General features: G+C 48.0%; 3 protein-coding genes across 5 annotated transcripts in view; 2 read left to right on the top strand and 1 right to left on the bottom strand.

Annotated features, from left to right (window-relative positions):
• The first annotated feature begins 33 nt into the window (after positions 1-33).
• naa50 (N-alpha-acetyltransferase 50, NatE catalytic subunit) lies at positions 34-4,799 on the top strand. Of its 2 annotated transcripts, none has more exons than XM_021620307.3 (5): positions 34-302; positions 2,213-2,349; positions 2,499-2,618; positions 2,773-2,839; positions 3,099-4,799. In XM_021620307.3, exons 1-5 carry the CDS (start codon positions 295-297, stop codon positions 3,274-3,276), a joined length of 510 nt encoding a protein of 169 aa, XP_021475982.1. In that variant the 5' UTR covers positions 34-294; the 3' UTR covers positions 3,277-4,799. The 2 variants fall into 2 exon arrangements, with proteins under 2 accessions (XP_021475982.1, XP_021475983.1); XM_021620308.3 differs by having other exon boundaries at positions 95-302; positions 2,216-2,349.
• A 1,869-nt stretch (positions 4,800-6,668) lies between these two features.
• Positions 6,669-16,296, top strand: usf3 (upstream transcription factor family member 3). Of its 2 annotated transcripts, none has more exons than XM_021620304.3 (7): positions 6,669-6,798; positions 7,556-7,666; positions 7,826-7,857; positions 7,941-8,023; positions 8,256-8,352; positions 8,532-13,447; positions 13,929-16,296. In XM_021620304.3, the coding sequence occupies exons 2-7, from the start codon at positions 7,623-7,625 to the stop codon at positions 15,699-15,701; spliced, it is 6,945 nt and encodes a 2,314-aa protein (XP_021475979.3). In that variant the 5' UTR covers positions 6,669-6,798; positions 7,556-7,622; the 3' UTR covers positions 15,702-16,296. The 2 variants fall into 2 exon arrangements, with proteins under 2 accessions (XP_021475979.3, XP_021475980.3); XM_021620305.3 differs by having other exon boundaries at positions 6,693-6,798; positions 7,507-7,666.
• A 206-nt stretch (positions 16,297-16,502) lies between these two features.
• boc (BOC cell adhesion associated, oncogene regulated) overlaps positions 16,503-19,241 on the bottom strand; it is a 52,116-nt gene continuing 49,377 nt past the window's right edge. The window contains exons 13-17 of the mRNA XM_036935014.2: positions 19,029-19,211; positions 18,388-18,599; positions 18,155-18,243; positions 17,788-17,921; positions 16,503-17,652 (exon numbers count right to left, since the gene is read on the bottom strand). Coding sequence (XP_036790909.1) covers positions 17,510-17,652; positions 17,788-17,921; positions 18,155-18,243; positions 18,388-18,599; positions 19,029-19,211 — 761 coding nt within the window. The 3' untranslated portion in view covers positions 16,503-17,509. The remainder of the gene's footprint in view (positions 17,653-17,787; positions 17,922-18,154; positions 18,244-18,387; positions 18,600-19,028; positions 19,212-19,241) is intronic.

Here is a 19,241-nt window from a genome sequence, read left to right as displayed (position 1 = left end):
TCAAACACAAAACCTGCTTTATAATAAAAACAGTAATATGTATGTCATTTCATCAAACTGACTAATACAAATAACTGGATTAATAATAATATGTAGCCATATTAACGTTCTGCGCATGTGGGGTCAGAGTTGACCGTCTGCCGTGGAGGAGTGCGGTAGCTAAGCTAACAGCTAGCAACACATGTGGAGGGTACAACGGGAGGCAACCCTAACTCTGTCAAAATTCCCCCAACCGAACCGTAAACTACTCAGAACTTTAGTCACATCGAATTTAAGGAATAACAGTAGTTTACAATGAAAGGGTGAGTAAAGCCATTTAGAGACATGTCTGTGTTCTTATCACGAGTAAAGTTTTTTTCTTGTCTCTTTTTTCTTTTTTCTACAGGCGGGGAGGTGGTTGCAATGCTGCTGCTAGCTAAACCCTTTGCGCGGTTAGGGGTAAAATAATCTGCCAGTGATGGCACTACAGTGATTTTCGTTTCGCTAACCACCGTTTGTCATTGGCTAGCTAGCTAGTTAGCAAATAGCATCGTTAACCTGCTAAGTGTGACTAGTAGTGCCTGCATTACCCGTCAAATGAACCATGCTTGAACAAAAGTCGGACAAGTTCGTAACCTGCCTGTTAGTTCGTGACGTGTAGCTAATTAGCTAACCTGAAATTCGATGTCCTACTTTGTCGCTAGCTATAGATAATTACTACTCGGCTACTTTACGCCACTCTCAACTCCAACCTTGTTCAACCAACTAGCTAGCTACTTTACTTAACTAGTGAACCACGCGGCTAGGTAGCTAACGCTAACTAGCTAACTTAAACATGGAACACATGATAACTGTCACTCCACCAATGCTCCTTCTATTTGTGGTCACACTACCTAACGTTAGCACAATGTTCACGTTTGTCAGCAGTTTATTTGAAGTATGTTTAACTAGTATCACTGATTTATGTGAAGCAGGACAACGTTGATTCGCTAGCTAACTAGGCTAACTAGCTAGCTTATTGGGCAACCTAGCTAAATGATTCAATAACCCAATGGTTCAACTGTACTGTTTGGGGCGTAAGCATCAACCATAAAACTAGGTGCTTTGTTCATCTTATGCAATTATCTGTCAAGCCTACAAAATATCAGTTCCCTCATTGCTGCTTTGCAAACACTAGGTACATTCTGCATCCCTTACTCATTCATGTAAGTAACACACAAGTAGCTAGTATAAGTGGAATGGTTAGAATTAGGAATTTAATAGGATCTTTATGGTGGAATGACACAAGGTAGCAAATGTTTACTACTGTATGTAGCCAACTACTTCGGGCATTTCTAGCTCTATTTTAAAGTGTCAACAGGAAAGGAATCAGTGGATCAACAAAGACTGATGTGTAGATTCTATGTTGAAACATTCAAACCAGTTTTTCAGCTTGATGTTTACTTAACAAGTTTTCCTAACATGACACCATCTTGTCTGCAAAGTCCAATGGGGTCTCATGATGTGGTGTCTCTGTTTTTTTTAATTCGCAGAGCAGATGTCTTAGGTTTGAATATCTGCAATGTTGCATGATCTCTGCTGCCGCTCTATTCTGACTGCTGGCGAACACGTGAGCAGCAGCTGTTGTCGGCCTAGAGGTTTTAACATAAGGAGCCGCCCTATAAATACATCTGTGCGCTCTCCGGGGGGAGGTCAATTTGAGGCAAACAGTCAAGACACGAAAACAAACTCTTGGTTGCAGAGATTGACATTTGCATCTTGACTAATCTTAAATGATCCATGCACACAGGAAAGTGTGTATACATACATAGATTTATTCTAGTTGCAACTAACATGTCATCCAGGCGCCATTGAATTTATGGTTTTGCTTTAGGGGGAAGATTTTGTCTGGCGTTGTGGTGTATGCGTGTTGGCCTTTTGGGATGAGAGGTGGCAGCTGTCAGTGCATCTGGGCTGGTAATGATGGCTCACAGTGGCAGGAAACTGGCTTCCCTGTCTGCTCCCTAGAAGTGGTCAAAGCATAGGCAGGACCATGTCCTCAAGCAAACTGTTAGACATCTCTAAGTTTATCAACATAGTTAATGAGTTGTCTACATAGGCCAATGTATGGGTACGTACTACGGACCTGTGTAGAATTCACTCTGAATAGGAGTGCCACATTATCTATCTTTGTTGCTTGGAGTCCACCCCCACCTGTGTCCCCAGCTGGTTGACCGTTCTGCTCTTGTTCCAGTAGCCGGATCGAGCTGGGGGACGTTACGCCCCACAACATTAAACAGTTGAAACGCCTCAACCAGGTCATCTTCCCAGTCAGCTACAATGACAAGTTCTACAAGGACGTGCTCGAAGTGGGAGAGCTCGCCAAGCTAGGTAAGACGAGACAGGCTTGCCCAACCACAGTCTTATGTTGTCTGATATTGACACATTTGTTTTGGTAGTGAACTAATGGTGTAATATGAGGAAAAACTGCAGCATGGCACTAATGTAATACGCCTGCCCTCTGATCCCTGTATTTGCAGCGTACTTCAATGACATTGCAGTGGGGGCAGTGTGCTGCAGAGTGGACCACTCTCAGAACCAGAAGAGACTGTACATCATGACACTGGGCTGCCTAGCGCCCTACCGCAGATTAGGCATAGGTACGGCTCAATCTTTTCTTGGTTTCATACACCAGCAATAGCCAGCGTCACACCATATTTCCTTATATCCTCTTACACTGTTTACACAGTATCAGGTCATGATAACCTGTGTGTATTGCATATTGTCAAACTCCTAGTCTTTTATTGTAACCAGGAACAAAGATGCTGAACCATGTGTTAAACATCTGTGAGAAGGATGGCACTTTTGACAACATTTACCTGTAAGTTTATAATCTCTTTTTTATGGCTTTCTCTCCTTGTGTCGATGTGCATTGATGTGAAAGATCTGGACAAAGAAAATGCCTGGTATGGGCATACACCATCTTGCTTAGCTCTCACCAGACCTATGTTTTCACATCAGTGCATATTAAGGAGGAAACCTTTTGTGATGGACCCTCAGTGTTCAGTTGAAAATGTCACCCACACATCCCTTCATCCCCTGACCTTTAATTCACACGCTCCCTTTCTTCCTCCTGACAGTCATGTGCAGATCAGCAACGAGTCTGCAATCGACTTCTACCAGAAGTTTGGCTTTGAGATCATTGAGACGAAAAAGAACTACTACAAGAGGATAGAACCGGCAGATGCCCACGTGCTTCAAAAGAGCCTGCGCAGCACTTGTGCGCCCCCTGGGGGAGAGTTGCAGAAGGCAGAGTAGCCTCTGGAAAGAGCATGGTCGTGCCCCGCCTCCCCAAGAAACAGAACTGTGACAGATGCCCATGGGTCGACACATTCACCACTTTCTTCAAAGGACGTTAAAAAGAGAAAACAAATTCAAAGTTTAAAAAACAAAACATGGCTGCATTTTGATTTAGCAACAAAACAAACACATTTTGCATTTTATTTTTACTATTTTTCTTCATTTAGAAATTTGAAAACGAAATAAAGGATTCAGAATCCAAAAGTGCTCAGAAAAGCTGCCGACTTAAGACAGTTTAGATATGGTGGGGGGGTTCTGTGTTTGCAAATCATACTGTTTGAGTTGTTTTAAATGCGGTTTGTACTAAAAAACCCGATAGAACTGAATAGGGAATCTTTTACAGTAAGAGACTATCGTTGACAAAGGAAGTCCAACTGGCAACCATGGAGTGATGCTTCTTGTAATGGTGACACGTTTGGAACACTGAACTCATCCCCTTGTCACCTGAGCCCAGGGACTTATGGGAAGAGTTTTTACTGGTGGGTGAGACTTACTGTTTCTTCTTCTAGCAATATGCAAAGTGTGAGCCTTGCGCTGTGATGCAATGCCCCCTATTGACATCAAAGCTCTGATGCTAGTCCAGAGGGGGAAAGGAGCACCCCACAGTGCGGGCATGAGGAAGGATGAACGGTTTCAAGTTGTGGGGAGATTTGAGGAAGTGGATTCCACTCTTTGTTTCTGAATGGTTTTGTTTCTCAACCCATCTATTTAATCCCCCTTTAGATATTTTTCTTTTCAGCTCTTTTTATATATATATATATATATATATATATATATATATATATTTTGATGCTGATTGGCTCAGGGCTTCTCCTGGGCTTGCCACAGATGCTGTGAGAGAGTCCCGGAAACCTTCAGAGAGATCAGGGTGTGAGATGGGCAAAGGTGTATGAGATCACAGGAAATAACTGGTTTATTACGATGTTGATGTTTTTGTCAAAGTACAAAGATGTGACAATGAACAAGATGTCGAGCAGGGATTGCTTGAGTACTTGGCAGTTCAGGAGGCGGGTCTCTGTTTTAAGGACTAGAGCAGTTCAATTGACTGGATAAGATGGAGTTCTCTCAGCCTGGGTGAAGTGCATGAGTGAGATTGTTGTGGATGCTTCTGTTTAGATTGGCACTTTATAGTTAGCTGGAGTACTGTCTGGTACTGAGGCTAACCTTTATTGGCCCCTGTAGTAGGAAGTAGGAACCCAGCCAACTAGATCTTTCCACATGTATCTGTAACCTTTTTGTGCGCTTCACTCATGACCATTGTGGGAAGGTTGCGTGTTGGTTTGGTAGTTTCCTCTGTCTGTGGGGCCCCTTACAACAGAACCTGAAGCCCAGGAGAAACCTGCTCCACTGCATGCTGGGAGAATACTGCCCTCTCCACTGTAGTAAAAGCATGTTTTGTTTTCTCCTTTTGAAAATGATCTTTTCTGGAGCTCTATATTGTAAGACTTTTTAACCTCTAAATAAAATAAATGCTATTTGCATTGTGGGTTCATTATTTATATTTCATGATGTAGATCAGACCATAAATGGTAATGTGTCTGTATATCCATCATAGTTTACAATCATACAGTACCTTGAAGTATTCAGATCCCTTGACTTTTACAGCCTTGTTCTAAAATGGATTAAATAAAAAATCCTCAGCAATCTACACATAATACCCCATAATAACAAAGCGGAAACAGGTTTTCAGAATTTCCTTGCGAATTTAGGAAAAATAAAACAAACCTTATTTATTTACATAAGTATTCAGGCCCTTTGCTATGAGACTCGAAATTGAGCTCGGGTGCATCCTGTTTCCATTGATCATCCTTGAGATGTTTCTCCACCTGTGGTAAATTCAATTGATTGGATATGATTTGGAAGGGCACACCTGTCTATATACGGTCCCACAGTTGACGGTGCATATCAGAAAAAAAACAAGCCATGGGGTCAAAATAATTTTCTGTAGAGCTCAGAGACAGGATTGTGTCAAGGTACAACATCTTGCAGCATGAAAGGTCCCCAAGAACACAGTGTCCTCCATCATTCATAAATGGAATAAGTTTGGAACCACCAAGACTCTTCCAAGAGCTGGCAACCAGGCCAACCTGAGCAATTGGGGAGAGGGGCCTTGGTCAGGGAGGTGACCAAGAACCCGATGGTCACTGACAGAGCTCCAGAGTTCCTCTGTAGAGATGGGAGAACCTTCCAGGAGGATGACCATCTCTGCAGCGCTCCACCAATCAGGCCTTTATGGTAGAGTGGCTAGATGGAATCCACTCTTCCGTAAAAGGCACATGACAGCTCGCTTGTAGTTTGCCAAAAGGCACCTAAAGGACTCACAGAACATGAGAAACAAGATTCTCTGGTCTGATGAAACCAAGATTGAACTCTGGCCTAAATGCCAAACGTCACGTCTGGAGGAAACACGGCACCATACCTACGATGAAGCATGGTGATGGCAGCATCATGCTGTGGGGATGTTTTTCAGCGGCAGGGTAGGGAGACTCGTCAGGATCGAGGGAAAGATGAACGAAGCGAGGTACAGGGGTCCTTGATGAAAACCTGCCCCAGACAGGTTTCCAACAGGAAAACGACCCTGAGCAAGAGTGGCTTCGGGACAAGCTGCTGAATGTCCCGGACTTGAACCCGATTGAACATCTCTGGAGAGACTTGTAAATGGCTATGCAGCAACGCTCCCCATCCAACCTGACAGCGCTTGAGAGGGTCTGCAGAGAAGAATGGGAGGAACTCCCTAAATACAAGTGTGCCAAGCTTGTATTGTTATCCCCAAAAGACGCGATGCTGTAATCGCTGCCAAATTTGCTTCAACAAAGTCCTGAGTGAAGGGTCTGAATACTTATGTAAATGTAATATTTCAGTTTATTTTTAATAAATTTGCAAACATTTCTTAGTCTGTTTTCGCTTTGTCATTGTAGGGTATTGTCTGTAGCTTGTTTTATTTTTTTATTTTTTTTGGGGGGGGGCGATTTAATCTGTTTTTAAAATAAGGCTGTAACGTAACAAAATGTGGGGGAAATGAAGGGGTCTGACTACTTTCCGAAGGGACTTTATAGTTATAGTCATAGTTCACAATGCACGGGCAGAGTACTGGAAGTAGAGGACACTCAGCATATAATGTTTATCCCTGAGACGCAATTTGCTCTATAGTAGGAAGTGAAATATATACGAACGACATGGTGTAAAAAAAATTATAATACAATATTAAACAATGTCATACTTGACTGTTCAATTTGTGTACAATATGGATAAATTCTGCTTGATCCGTCAATCATTCAAATCACAATCCATGACTTCATCCCAGTACACCTTTTGATTGGATCATAGCTCGAATCTCTTGATTCCCGATCGTTCGTCTCAGTTTACTTACGCCCCTTTCTCCTTACCACTTGATTTTTGGGTTAGGTTGTGAGTGGAGTTTATTGACAGAGAGAACCAAAGTTTTGTCAGGAACGAAGTCCCATAATGGGGAAACTACAGGTAATTTGCTAGCTTATTATTTTTCCAAACTTTTCCAGGGGGTTTTCTGTTTGCAATTTTGTTCAGCAAGTCTAGCTAGCAAGCTTGACATGTACCCAAGCTACTACATGGTGATCTAGCTAGCGAGCTAACATCTAGCTGGCTGGGTGGCTGTTTGTTTAGCTAGCACAATATGGTTATACCATCATTTATTGTGAGTGTGAACTGTGTTTTACGTCATTGTCGCTTAAATTCACTACCAAAATAGGGCTTATCTTCTGTGAAACTACTCCAACACCAGGATAGCAGTGCTAATGAGATAGCTACGTAGTTCTCGGCCCCCTAGCTACTACGTAGCTAACGTTACTGGGAAAGTATAGGTTGAAAATGGGGATGTTAGTGGGTTAATTACATTTTAATTGCTTTCCAATAGAACGCTATCCATTGCCCCCGATATATTGTGTTCTAAACAATTTGTCAATATTAATTCATTATTTTCAGCTTACGTTTACTAACTGGGATAACCGATTAACACAGCGTTGGACTAAGCTCATTGTTTACATGAAACTTGGCAAAGGTCTGCGTATCTTGTCCCATGTTGTTGTGATGAGTAAAGGCAGCACAACATGAGGCTACTTGAATTTGGAAGTTTTGTTGTTGCTCAACAGCCTTGTAATTTATGATCCGTTACTTATTTGTAATCGATGTTTTTTTTCTTCTATTGTCTAGTCATCATACCTCCTCACTCATTAGTCTCTTATGACTGTGTGGGTTGCAGGTCGGCCAGGGAAGATATTTAATGTTTGGCCTGCGAGCGTGGTGACTTGGCAGTACAGTAGGCCAGGATGCCAGAGATGACAGAGAACCAGACTCCTGGCCATAAACCACGGTAAGGACAAAACACGGATCCTTCTGACCATTGTTACGTCTATGGGAAGGATCTCTTGGCGTATGTATTGTCAGCGCTTTACCACAGAAACGCATGCATTGTTGTGTGTCTGAAAACAATACCCATATCATTAGCTAACCTCTTCATTTTCTCTTGCAGGAAGAAAAAAAACAAGGAATCTCACAATGCAGGTGAGATGTTGTTTTAGTGTTTTTCTGTAGTTTCTCAGGATTTTGTGGGAATGACTCGCTAAGGTTTTGTTTTGGTCCTTTAGTTGAGAGACAGCGAAAAGAGAAGATCAACGCTGGAATTAACCGTATTGGGGACCTTCTACCCTGTTCCCAGGCACTGAAGCAGGTAGGCCTAATCCATAGACACACACCCACACACACACACACACCTTAGTGTGTTTTTGGACCAAACCATAGAACTTACAGGCTTGGTTTGCTTTTGAAGGAGTAGTATTTATCTTTTGGTCTGAAGCTATTAGTTGGTCTTGTCTGTGAAGATCCTGTTGTTATCCTGCCATCTGTTTTGACTTGTGTTTGTATACATGTAAATCCCATGCTGACATCCTCCCTGTCTTTAGAGTAAGAACATGATCCTGGACCAGGCCTACCGTTACATAATTGAGCTGCAGAAACAAAATGACGCCATGCTTCTCAAGGGAGGAGACCTAGTACAAGGTGAGATGAGAGTTTGTGACATTTACAGGTATGTTTTGACGGTGCAGAAGTATTTAATTCCTTTGGGTGCGTTTTCCTATGTGTTTGCTTGCATTTGACAGTGTTTGTGTGTACTTGTCTGAATGTTTGAGAGTCCTGTGTTGATGACCACTAGTCCTTGTTGTCTCCTATCTCTGCAGCTGAGGAGATCCGGCGACTGCGGCATCAGCTGGACGAGCTGCGGAAGGAGAGCGGCCATTACATTGAGCTGCTAAAAGCCCACGACATCAACTTCCTGGACGACCCCACTGTCCACTGGAAGGGCAAGTTGCGCTGTGCAAAGGTTGCCAAAGTAGCGCCCACTCACCAGCTCCCCAAAAGAATTATTGTCTACTCCAATGGAAATGTGATACGCCCAGCAGGAAAGGAACCTAGTCCAGCCTCCGATCAGGGGAAGCAACATGCTGAGGCTGTGATTGTTCAGTCATCTTGTGACATTACAGCAGGGCTAAGGGTGAACAGGGTTCTTAAGCACGTCAGCGTCCCTTCCTCTGCCCCTCCGCTCCTCCCCGGGGCAACCCTTGCCCCTACAGTGTCTATACCTGGCATCAGGCTGGTGGAACAGTGTGTAGCAGAGGCACCTTCAGCCCCAAAACTGCCGCCCTCTGTGTCCTACTTCACCCTCCAGGGTCTCTGCCCTCTCCCGACTGTCACCACCGCCTTGCCCCAGCCTGCCAACCCAGCCCCTAGTCTCAACGTCGCAGCCAGTCTGGCCACCCAACTCCCTCTCCAGCCTGTCCCCAGCCTTACAGCCCTTCCCCAGGTTATAACCACCCAGAACGCTGCCAGCAGGACGACTATCCCCAGCAGCTCAACCCTCCTCAGGGCCAGTGCAGCAGGGAGCACACAGACCACCTGGACTACCCTACAGCTGGCTGGGAACACAGTGCAACCTGTCTGCCAGTCTCTCTCCACACAGGAGACTACCACCACTGGGCAGCAGGTGTCTCTATGCCCCATGGGCACTAAACCATCAGTTCAACCCATTCATATTCAAATGAGGCCACAGGTACCCATACAGCTCCAGGCACCCATCACTGCCCATATCCAAGCCCAGCCCTCCATACAGAGGACACCCCAGCTTCGGCCAGCTATCCTTGCCCAGCACCAGCCTCAGCCAGTCATGGCCCCCAAGCCACAGTGTGCCATCCTCCCTCAGTCAGCCATAATTCCCCAGCCTGCTGTGGTAGCCCACTCAGCTATGATGTCACAACCTCAACCTGCTGTACTACAACCGGCAACAGTCCTCCCCCATCCACAGACTGCCCTGATGAATCAGCCCCAGCCCCACCCCCAGACATCTGTGATGCCCCTCCTCCAGACCATGCAAGTATTGCAAGTAAACCCTGCAGGGACAACAGTTGCTGGGGTAACGGCTCCTCAGAACACTAACAACCCGAATGTTGTCATCCTACAGCAGACCAATCCTTGCTCAGCCCAGTCGGTTGTCAGGGAGGACTTAACCAATCAGACGCCTTGCCAGCACATCGTCATCATCCAGGCCTCCAATCAGCCTCCACCTGCTCCTCCTCAGAACCCTCAGGTTGGCATGGTGCCCACTACAGCACCTGTCATGCCCAATCAGATTGTCGCAACCAGCTGCCCAACTTCCACCACTGGGCAACAGATATTTGGGGGTAAACAGTTGGTCCACATTCTACCCCGTCCTGTCCCTCAAACCCAGGCCCCCCCGGTTCCCCCGACCCCTCAGACCATCACTGTGAACGGCCAGGTGTTTTCCCTGCAGCCCATGAAGACCTCGGATAAGTATGGCTCTCAGGGTGGCCAGAGCAGTCTCCAGCTGATCCAGCCCACCACTGTTGAGGAGCCCACCACCAATGTGGCTCTGCACACCCTGGGAGCCCTCAGCAGTCTCAACCAGAGCATCTCACAGGGCATGCCGCCATGCATCTCCACCCAGAGTAACGTCCAGCTGACCCTTGCCCCACCATCCTACTCTATAGTGCCACAACAGCCATCTTCTGTCACGGTTTCAGCAGCTCCACACAGTACCCCTGTCAGTCAGATCTCGATCCCAAGTGTGACTCCACCCAGAACAGGTCTGGCAGTGGGTACAGGGAAGGCCTCGCGGAGACAGCCTGGCACAGCTTCAATGCCCAGAGCTAAGAGAGCCACCACCAAGAGGACCAAGTTGGTTAGGAAGAAGGATCCGAAACGGGGGCAGACTAGTCGTACTGTCACCATTGCAGCCAAGCCAGTGGCTGTAACAGGGGACCGTCAGGAACAAGAGGCCACTGTGGTTCAGAGAATCCCATCCTCTGCTGCTGGGACAATACAGCCAAAGCCTGGCCCTGTCAGCACCACAGTGAACACATCCTCGGTTAGTAGTATTGAGGCAGCCACACATGGCAGACCTGTGAGTAGTGTTGGCTCTCCACAGTCCACACCTAAAGATGGTAGTGTCAATGCTGCTACACATAGTGGGCCAACTGTCTCCAGTGCATGCACAACACACAGTAGAACCTCTGTGGCAAATGCCACTAGTGTCACTCCGTGTACATCAACAGTCGGTATCAGCTCCACACAGAGTCAACTCATTATCACTAGTGTTGTGAGTCTATCTGCAGTCACCACTATCACGTGTGTAGCAGATACTCCTACAGTCAGTGCTATTGTTTCTTCCCAGAATAAACAACCTGCTGTCGCCCCTAGTGACAGCTCCACTCACCTTAGACCTATAGTCACACAGAACAGACAGCCTGTCACTACTACTGTCAACACTGTGCAAGCTAGATTAGCTGCCACGAATGGCAGTTCTAGACAGAGCAGATCTATGCTGACCAGTGCCTTTTCCACAGAGACTAGATCCACATCTATGGGTGTGACGTCGTCAGCAGCATGTCGACCCTCAGTCAGCACTGTAAGCTCAATAGAAAGTACACCAATGGTGTCTCTCCAGTCTGCTCACCTCACCTCATCAACGGGTCAGACCAAGCCAGCCAACAGCCAGGAGTCTCAGCCTACAACCCAGACCCAGTCCCAGCCTGTGGCTTTTCCCTCAGTCCCCTCCACACCAACCCCCTGCTCCGGTGCACTGTCTTTCTCTTCAACCTCTCTAACAGTTCCCATGACCATGCCATCAGAATACAGGAAGCGGGTCACCTGCAATAGACCCTCGAACCAGCAAATGACCATGCCCATTTCCACCCCCAAACCATCCCATCGTGCTGAGCTGAAAGTGACAGCGGTGTCAGGCAGGGAGAAGGAGCCTCAGGCAGAAGGCCACCCCAGTGCAGCGATGGAGAAAGGGAGTGTGAGGAATAATGCAGCGCCCTCTAGAAAGGACTCCACTCTCCCACAGCAGGTGTACACACTAGACAACGAGGCTCCGGATCAGCCTCAGGCTCCCAGCAGACAGACTGACTCACCCATGTCTGGTGGAGCAGGTGGCGGAATGGGCTTCTCTGTGGCGTCCATGCTTCCTACTGGCCACAGTGTCAGTTCCTCGCCGAGTCATTTTGGACCATTTACTTTTACCACAGAGCAGGCTGATATCCTGGCTATGTTGGAGCAGGACAGTCCTGGGAGGAGGGTGGGGGGCTGCACCATGGACAACCCCACAGGCTCCACAAACAACCCAACGCCTGCATGGGAACCCAAGTCCCAGCAAGCCTCCAGCAGCAAAGAGAGGGGGGCTGGACAACAGACGAAGCTCACCAAACAGATGGATACTCCAGCGGCTAAACCCCCATCACAGTTGTCTGTCAGGGGCCAGGCTGGAGAAGTAGCAGGCAGTGCAGCCAGCGGAGTCAGACATCCGCAGAACCTCTCCTACTCCCAGTCCCAACCCCAGAGCCAAGCCCAGTCTGGTACTGCCAGCACCCTCAGTGTCAACAACCTGATCCGGCCCAGCTCCCGTCAGCAGCAGGCCTACCCAGGCTCCCCCAGTCTGGCTGGGCAGCAGGGCTCAGTCCCATCCCCTGCGGGGAACTCAGCCCATGTCTCCCAGCCCTCCACCCCTGGCCTTCCTCCCTGCTCGGGCTCAGTCCAACTGAACGAGTACACTCCCCTTAAGAGTGCCCAGATGAGGCCCCAGGTGGGGGTGGGTGAGCCACGACACATCAAGGACGTGTCCAAGCGGCCAGCCCAGGACGATGTGATGCTGTCCAGCAGTAACAAGCGACATAAGGCCTGCCCATCGGCCTCCAACGTGGGCTGCATGGAGGTCAAACCCCTGGACCACAGCCAGATGATGGTACCCCAACTTCCCCCTACCTCCTCATCCATCATGACCAGGATCAACCCTGATGGAGTTGGCACCCTGTTCTCAGGCAACACCTTCATGAGTACGGTGCTTAGACCCACCGAGAGCCACTGTACCCCCCAGCTGCCCGTACAGGAACACAACCAACCAGGTGTGCTCCACCTGCCTCAGGGCCACCCCCAGCATGGTGCACCCCAGCTGGGCCAACACCTCGGGGGGAACCCCTACCTGAAGCAGCAGCAGCAGCAACAGGAGCAGCAGAGGCACCACCTGTACCAGCTCCAGCACCACTTGACCCAGCCTGACCCTGCACAGCTCCACAGCCTCCACCAGAGGGCGCTGCAGCAGGAGCAGCACGTCCAGAAGAAGCGGGTGCTGGTTGGAGGGGGTCATGGCGGCCCTCCTGTGGGCCTGCAACAGAAACAACACCATCTGGAGAAGACTGGAGTTCAACAGCAGCAGCATCATCAACAATCACACCAACAACACCAACAACAGTCTCAACAACAGCACCAACAGCAAACACACCAACAGCAGCAGCACCAACAACAGTCACAACATCAACAGTCTCATCAACAACAGCACCAACAGCAAACACAACAGCAACACCAACAACAAGCCCAGTCACAGCAACATCATCAACAACACCCTCAACAGCAGAGCTCCCACTCCAGACACCAGCACCTCCAGCAGCAACAGATCCAGCAGCAGCAGCAACAGCAGCAGCACTTTGGGTCGCGGCACCAGGAGAAGAGCTGTGAGGGCCAGCCAGGACCAGCAGGACCCAGAGCTCACCACAGCAGCCACCTGGCCCAGCAGGAACACCTCAAGGTACAGGAACTACTGAGGCGGTCTTGAATGATAGCCATAAAATGATAGGATTACATTTACTTTGAGTACGTACTCTTGCTATTCTATGGTAGTATATTGGTGCTATAAATTGTATGCATATGCATGATAAAGCATGTTTTTGTATTTCATGTGTTATCTAATTAAGCAATAAAGCCTGAGGAGGTGTGGTATATGGCTAATATACCACGGCTAAGGGCTGTTCTTATGCACGATGCAACGGGGAGTCCCTGGATACAGCTCTTAGCCATGGTATATTGGCCATGTACCACAAACCCCTGAGGTGCCTTATTGCTATTATAAACTGGTTACCAATGTAATTAGAGCAGTACAAATACATGTTTTGTCATAACCATGGTATACGGTCTGATATACCACAGCTGTCAGCCAATCAGCATTTAGGGCTCAAAACACCCAGTTTATAATATCAAATAATTTATTCTCTCCTATCCCCTCCCTTCAGTCTGGTCAGGACCACAGTACCATGCAGAGGCTGATGAGCTCTAGGAACCTGGAGCAGCAACTGACTTCCCAGCCCAGCAACCCTGCCTCTCGGCCCTCCGACCTGGGCTGTGCCCCCTCGCGCCAGGAGCGCCACCGGGTCTCCAGCTACTCAGCAGAGGCTCTCATTGGGAAGAGTTCCTCCACTGGTGAGCAGCAGCAACAGCAGCGCATGGGGCTCCATCTCCAGGCCACCCGCGGTACTACACAGGAGCAACCAGACCTACGGGGCTACCTGGACACATCCAGAGTGAAGGGCAATGTCGCACATAACCCTCAGAGCAGGCTGCCCCCAGACCACCCTGGTTCTGCAGACGTCCAGAGGATTTCTGAGTGTCCTCCGTTTAAAACGCTGAGCGGTGCTGGAGGGGGGCATCAACTGGGGGGCTTCGAGGTCCAGGTGTCCCGTGGCGGGGACATGACACCTAAATCAGGTCCTTCCTCTCAGAGAGGCCCTCAGGGGCAGCAGGGGGGATTCCGAATGGGACTGGGGCCTCCAGGGGATGGGCGACCCCGTGGTGGGTACAGTGGACCCCATCCTGGGACACAGGGGGTGCATATTGGTGCTCCAGGGCTTCCTCTGGACCAGGAGGGGTGTCAACAGAGCTTCATGCAGAGTCTCCTGGAGCAGACCAACCACCAGAGGGCAGTCCAGTGCTGTCCTCCGGTCAGTATGGAGTACGGCTGTGTGCCTGGCAGCTCTGCAGGGGACATGCAGGCTAAAGCATCCAGCCCCAGTGTTCCTCCCACACAGAAGGCCTCAGCTATGAGGCTTGGCGAGGGCAACAAGGGCCACATCCCTCAGGGTAGTGGTAACATGGGTGCCCACCCAGGGGTACGGGCAGGCCTCCCCCACCCTCCTACCCCCCACAGCAGCTCCGAGCCAGGCCGCACCCCTGCCCCCCCCAGACCCCCCACCTCAGTCAGCCAGCGCTCCCGCCACATCACCCAGGAGGCCCAGAGCGGGAAGCTGAGGCCTGGGGAGCGACAACGGTCAGGCAGCCTGAGACCTGGGAATCCCTTTGAGCCTGACGTCCACCTGCTGGGTCGACCACAGTCAGGGGGTGAGGCACGGCGCAGCAGTATCGTTCGCTTTATGGCAGACAATGCCCAGGTTGCTGGGGACAACAACCTTGTACCTGACCAACACCTGGCCCAGAACTTTGGCTTCCCCTTCATCCCAGAAGGAGGGATGAATCCCCCTCCTCCTATCAACGCCAACTCTACCTTTATCCCTCCTGTCAGCCAGCCCAACTCCTCGCGCCCCTCGGCCCTGCTACCTGTAGAGCCCCAGAACACCTTACCCTCCTTCTACCCCTCCTACCCCTCTGCCGCCCACCCCAGCGACATACCCCTCCAGTACTTCTCCAACCAAATGTTCACCAGCCCCGGCACCGACAAGAGCAGCTCTGCCCCCCTCAACAACCGCTTCGGCTCCATCCTGTCCCCCCCGCGTCCCGTAGGGTTCGCCCAGGCCAGCTTCCCCCTACTCTCAGACATGCCCCCTATGCCCATCAGCAACTCCTCTGGCATTACCCCACACCTGTCCAACTTCAGCCTCACCTCGCTGTTCCCAGAGATCGCCACAGCAATGCAGCCTGATGGTTCTGCGATGCCCATGTCCCCCCTGTTGTCCCTCTCCAACACTTCCTCTGCAGACTCGGGCAAACAGCCCAACCGCCCCGCCCACAACATCAGTCATATCCTAGGGCATGATGGGAGCTCTGCCGTGTAGGTGAGAGGACTTGAGGTGCCAACGTGGTAGTCAGGAATGTTCTGTCTCCATTCCATTTCAGTGAGAAATGTGTTCAATTGAATTACGTGAAGAAATGTCATGGCCAATTGAATTGACAGGAGTTCCAACTCTTGTGTGTGGATTGAAGCGGTTGTAAGGGCTGCTGATCGGTTCTGTATGTTAGCTGACTTGGTTGGTATCATGTTATTATTCATGGTTAGTGAACCTACTCTCACATTCAAGTGTTTTCTACTTTGACAGCCTGTCAGTTCAATTGATACCTAAACATGGCATCAGATGCCCGAGTTACTGAAGTCATAGCATTTCACTGAGCATTCCCCTCCTATACATCTATGATGGGGGAAATAAAGCTTCTAAACATGACGTGACGACATATCTGCTTGTAACATGCTATGAAGAGTTTTGTACTTTCATTGACTGTGACGTTAAAATTGCACAACATTCTAAATGTAACTTAATCATGGTGGCTGTACAGAACCCATTTGTGTAAAGCTATTTTGTAAATATATTTCTTATGACAATTGTTAGTATAATATGTATCTGTACATAAATAAAGTTGATTTATTAACCTTTATTTATTGTTAAACTTGGTTTGTTTCAGAAACAGGATGTCCTCCAGATATCACTAGTTTCCCAATAACAGTACTTTATGTGCCTTCAGTTGAGTGAGGGACAAATCAAAGCAAGCTATCTGAAATGGCTTCTTGCGATTATACCTGCTTTATTTCAATTCCCTACAAACCATTTAACAGGGTTAAAAATTAAACGTGAAAACCAAGGTGATTTCATTATAAGCTTTATTTACATGCAATAGTGCTCCAGCCTGTGTAACCATGACAACAGCTACACACAAAGATGGATTACAGATTCAGGAACTCCTTCATTTTGATCTCCGATGCCTCACAGGGAAGGCTAATACTGATGCACCAATGTGTGGGGGAAGGATAATATTGACGCAGACGTCAAAGATCCCCTCACAAGGCACAGTCATTTGGAGTAGTGACCAGCAGAAACACTGTCATTTCAGTCTCAAATTTAAATCGGCTTGGGTGTGACTGGGTAACAAAACTTCCAGAATCTTCCCCTCCTAAAAATAAATAACTATACAATATATCTCTTTGTACTCTAAACTACTGAAGGCAGAATGATTTTAAGTTGCATACATTTAATACTTTTGATGAAAAATTCATATTTCTTTAGGAAACGGCGGACACTTGTACCATTATGACATCACTGAACAGAAGAGGGAGTATATACAACACGGGGGGTGTATAAAATGCATTTTCATTGAACACAGAGGTAGTGCTCCCTCAAAAAGCTTGCTCTCTGTTCCTCTACTGAGCAGCACAACCCTGTCCATTTTTTCTGACATGCGACTATCAGGATCGTATAATAACCAGATGTCTGTTTAAGTTGGAAATAAGGGGAACATAGGAGTTCTACAGGGAATGACTTAAAGCAGACTGGTAGACGTGCTGCTGGTGCCTAGTCAGAGAAACAGTGGCATGCCAGTCAGATGAAACCTTCAACAGAATGCGCTGACTGACTTAAATCAACACCAGGATTAGAATCCCCCTCCTTTCCTCAAGGTGTGCAGACATGAATATACAATCACATAGCAGGATTACAACATCACAGAAAGTGACATACAGATACATGTATTTTTCAATATGAACATATCCTTATATACAGCATAACAAAACAATGTTTATGTACAAAAGCATAAATATATAAATATCTGTGATACAAAAATAAAGACTTTTGTTTTCTGTTTTTCTGAGTGTTTTTCAAGCATCTGTTGAGTCTGACGTCTCTGTTTCACTCTGGAGTGGAAGTGCATCTTGGGATTCTGGCGTTGTAGCTGTTGATGTTGTCGCCGTGGAGTTCTCCTCCAGTGATAGCAGAGGAGAGGGAGAGCAGGGTAGAAGGTCTACACAGACAGACAGGGGAAGAAAATACATGGTTATTTGACATCTGCAGTGGGCATACACGCATTCATAGCTGAAGTGTGAGGTGAATGCATAAGTTTTCCTAATGTTAAAGTTTTGAGAGAACAGACACGTACCTAGATTGATGTCCCCATTGTGAAAATGGGCATTGCCCGTCAGCTCCTGAGTGCTGATTGGCTGTTCAGAGGTGTTGAGGAGCTGGAGGGTGGAGTCATCGGGCAGACAGCAGTCCTCACCGTCTCCAGGCTCACTGAGAGGGAGAGAGAGATGTTTGGGTGAGAATGATTATATATACACATGTAAACCCAACAGGTGGCTTTTTGACTTTAGGCCGTCATTGTAAATAAGAATTTGTTCTTAACTGATTTGCCTAGCTAAATAAAGGTTACATAAATACATAAAATTAAAATAAACACAGATGGACTGAAAAACTATCTGGATGACTGACAAATTGAAGATATGTGAGAACAGTCCTGTGCCTACCTGTTAGAGTAGTGGTAGCCTGGGGCGTGTCCATTTGACATGGTCTGTGCTAGCAGCGTGTCACACTCCATATCATACTCCACATCCTCCTGCAATAGGAACAAGAGACATCTGTTAGACTTCTGTTACACATGAAAAACAAATTAATAAGGTGCCCAAAACTAATACACTCCCAACAGAGATTTATTGGGCAGATGCACAAGACATGACCTTGACATGTTGATGGAACTCACCTGGCGTAGTCCTGGCAGACGGTGTGTGGGGTAATGGTGTTTCCCATTGGGCGTGCACTCTCTGTTAGGGGGGTAGATGGCATGCGGTGGGGGCAAATGGGGGTCCAGCGGGCAGTGGCCAACCAGAGCCAGGCCCTGCAGAGGCACCATGGTATACTGGCATGAGGAGACAGGGTGTGCCACGGCTGGGAAACACAGGTCTGATGTTTGCTCTGGAGAGGAGAAAACACAATCACTGTTGTTAGATATGGACAAGACTGACACACGACAAGAATGTGGATATGAGAGAAGAATTGAGGGAATTATGAATTACTAGTCAATTCAAAATTGCAGATTGGTCAATTCAGATGGACAACTGTTCATCACAACAATTGTGATGACTAAGGGCTCTACTCAATCTGTAGCGCTGAAGAGCCACTTTATAGCTCAATTGACAATTAAAGGCGATGTTCCCGTGGTCGCTGAGACCGAATTCACAGTAAACGCTGCATATGACGGCTCAATCAGAAATGATCTTTACATTTAAATGCTGATCTTCCGCAATACATTGGCGATACGGATTGAATCCAGCCCAAAATCGTAATTGATCCAACAACTACAACCACTGCACTCCCATTATCATCATCATCATAACTACTAACTCTGTTTGGCCCAGGCTCTCCACAGGCAGAAGGGGATGAAGGCTACAATGATGAAGACGAGGGCCCCCAGGACCACACCCACTATGAGGTAGGGGAGGTCGCTGGGGCGGGGCACAGGCCCCCCGGGGTGCTCTGGTCTCTGGGATGACGCCTCCGATGGAGAGGGCCGCTGGTTCAGTCGAGCTGGGGGTAGAGAGGGGTTTGTTTACTTGA

The sequence above is a fragment of the Oncorhynchus mykiss genome, chromosome 11, assembly GCF_057628025.1.
Source record: "Oncorhynchus mykiss isolate SJ-2025 chromosome 11, ASM5762802v1, whole genome shotgun sequence".
NCBI classification, from domain to species: Eukaryota; Metazoa; Chordata; class Actinopteri; order Salmoniformes; family Salmonidae; genus Oncorhynchus; species Oncorhynchus mykiss.
The sequence above is the reverse complement of the archived record's forward strand: the minus strand, read 5'-3'. Positions and strand labels throughout refer to the sequence as shown.

Excerpts from the sequence above, each read along its gene's own strand:
- usf3 (XM_021620304.3), top strand. The coding sequence starts at position 7,623 with ATGCCAGAGATGACAGAGAACCAGACTCCTGGCCATAAACCACG. Across the intron at positions 8,024-8,255 it reads GTTCCCAGGCACTGAAGCAG|AGTAAGAACATGATCCTGGA; the intron begins GTAGGCCTAATC and ends CCCTGTCTTTAG. Across the intron at positions 13,448-13,928 it reads CCCAGCAGGAACACCTCAAG|TCTGGTCAGGACCACAGTAC; the intron begins GTACAGGAACTA and ends CCCTCCCTTCAG.
- naa50 (XM_021620307.3), top strand. Across the intron at positions 2,350-2,498 it reads GGGAGAGCTCGCCAAGCTAG|CGTACTTCAATGACATTGCA; the intron begins GTAAGACGAGAC and ends CTGTATTTGCAG. Across the intron at positions 2,840-3,098 it reads ACTTTTGACAACATTTACCT|TCATGTGCAGATCAGCAACG; the intron begins GTAAGTTTATAA and ends TCCTCCTGACAG.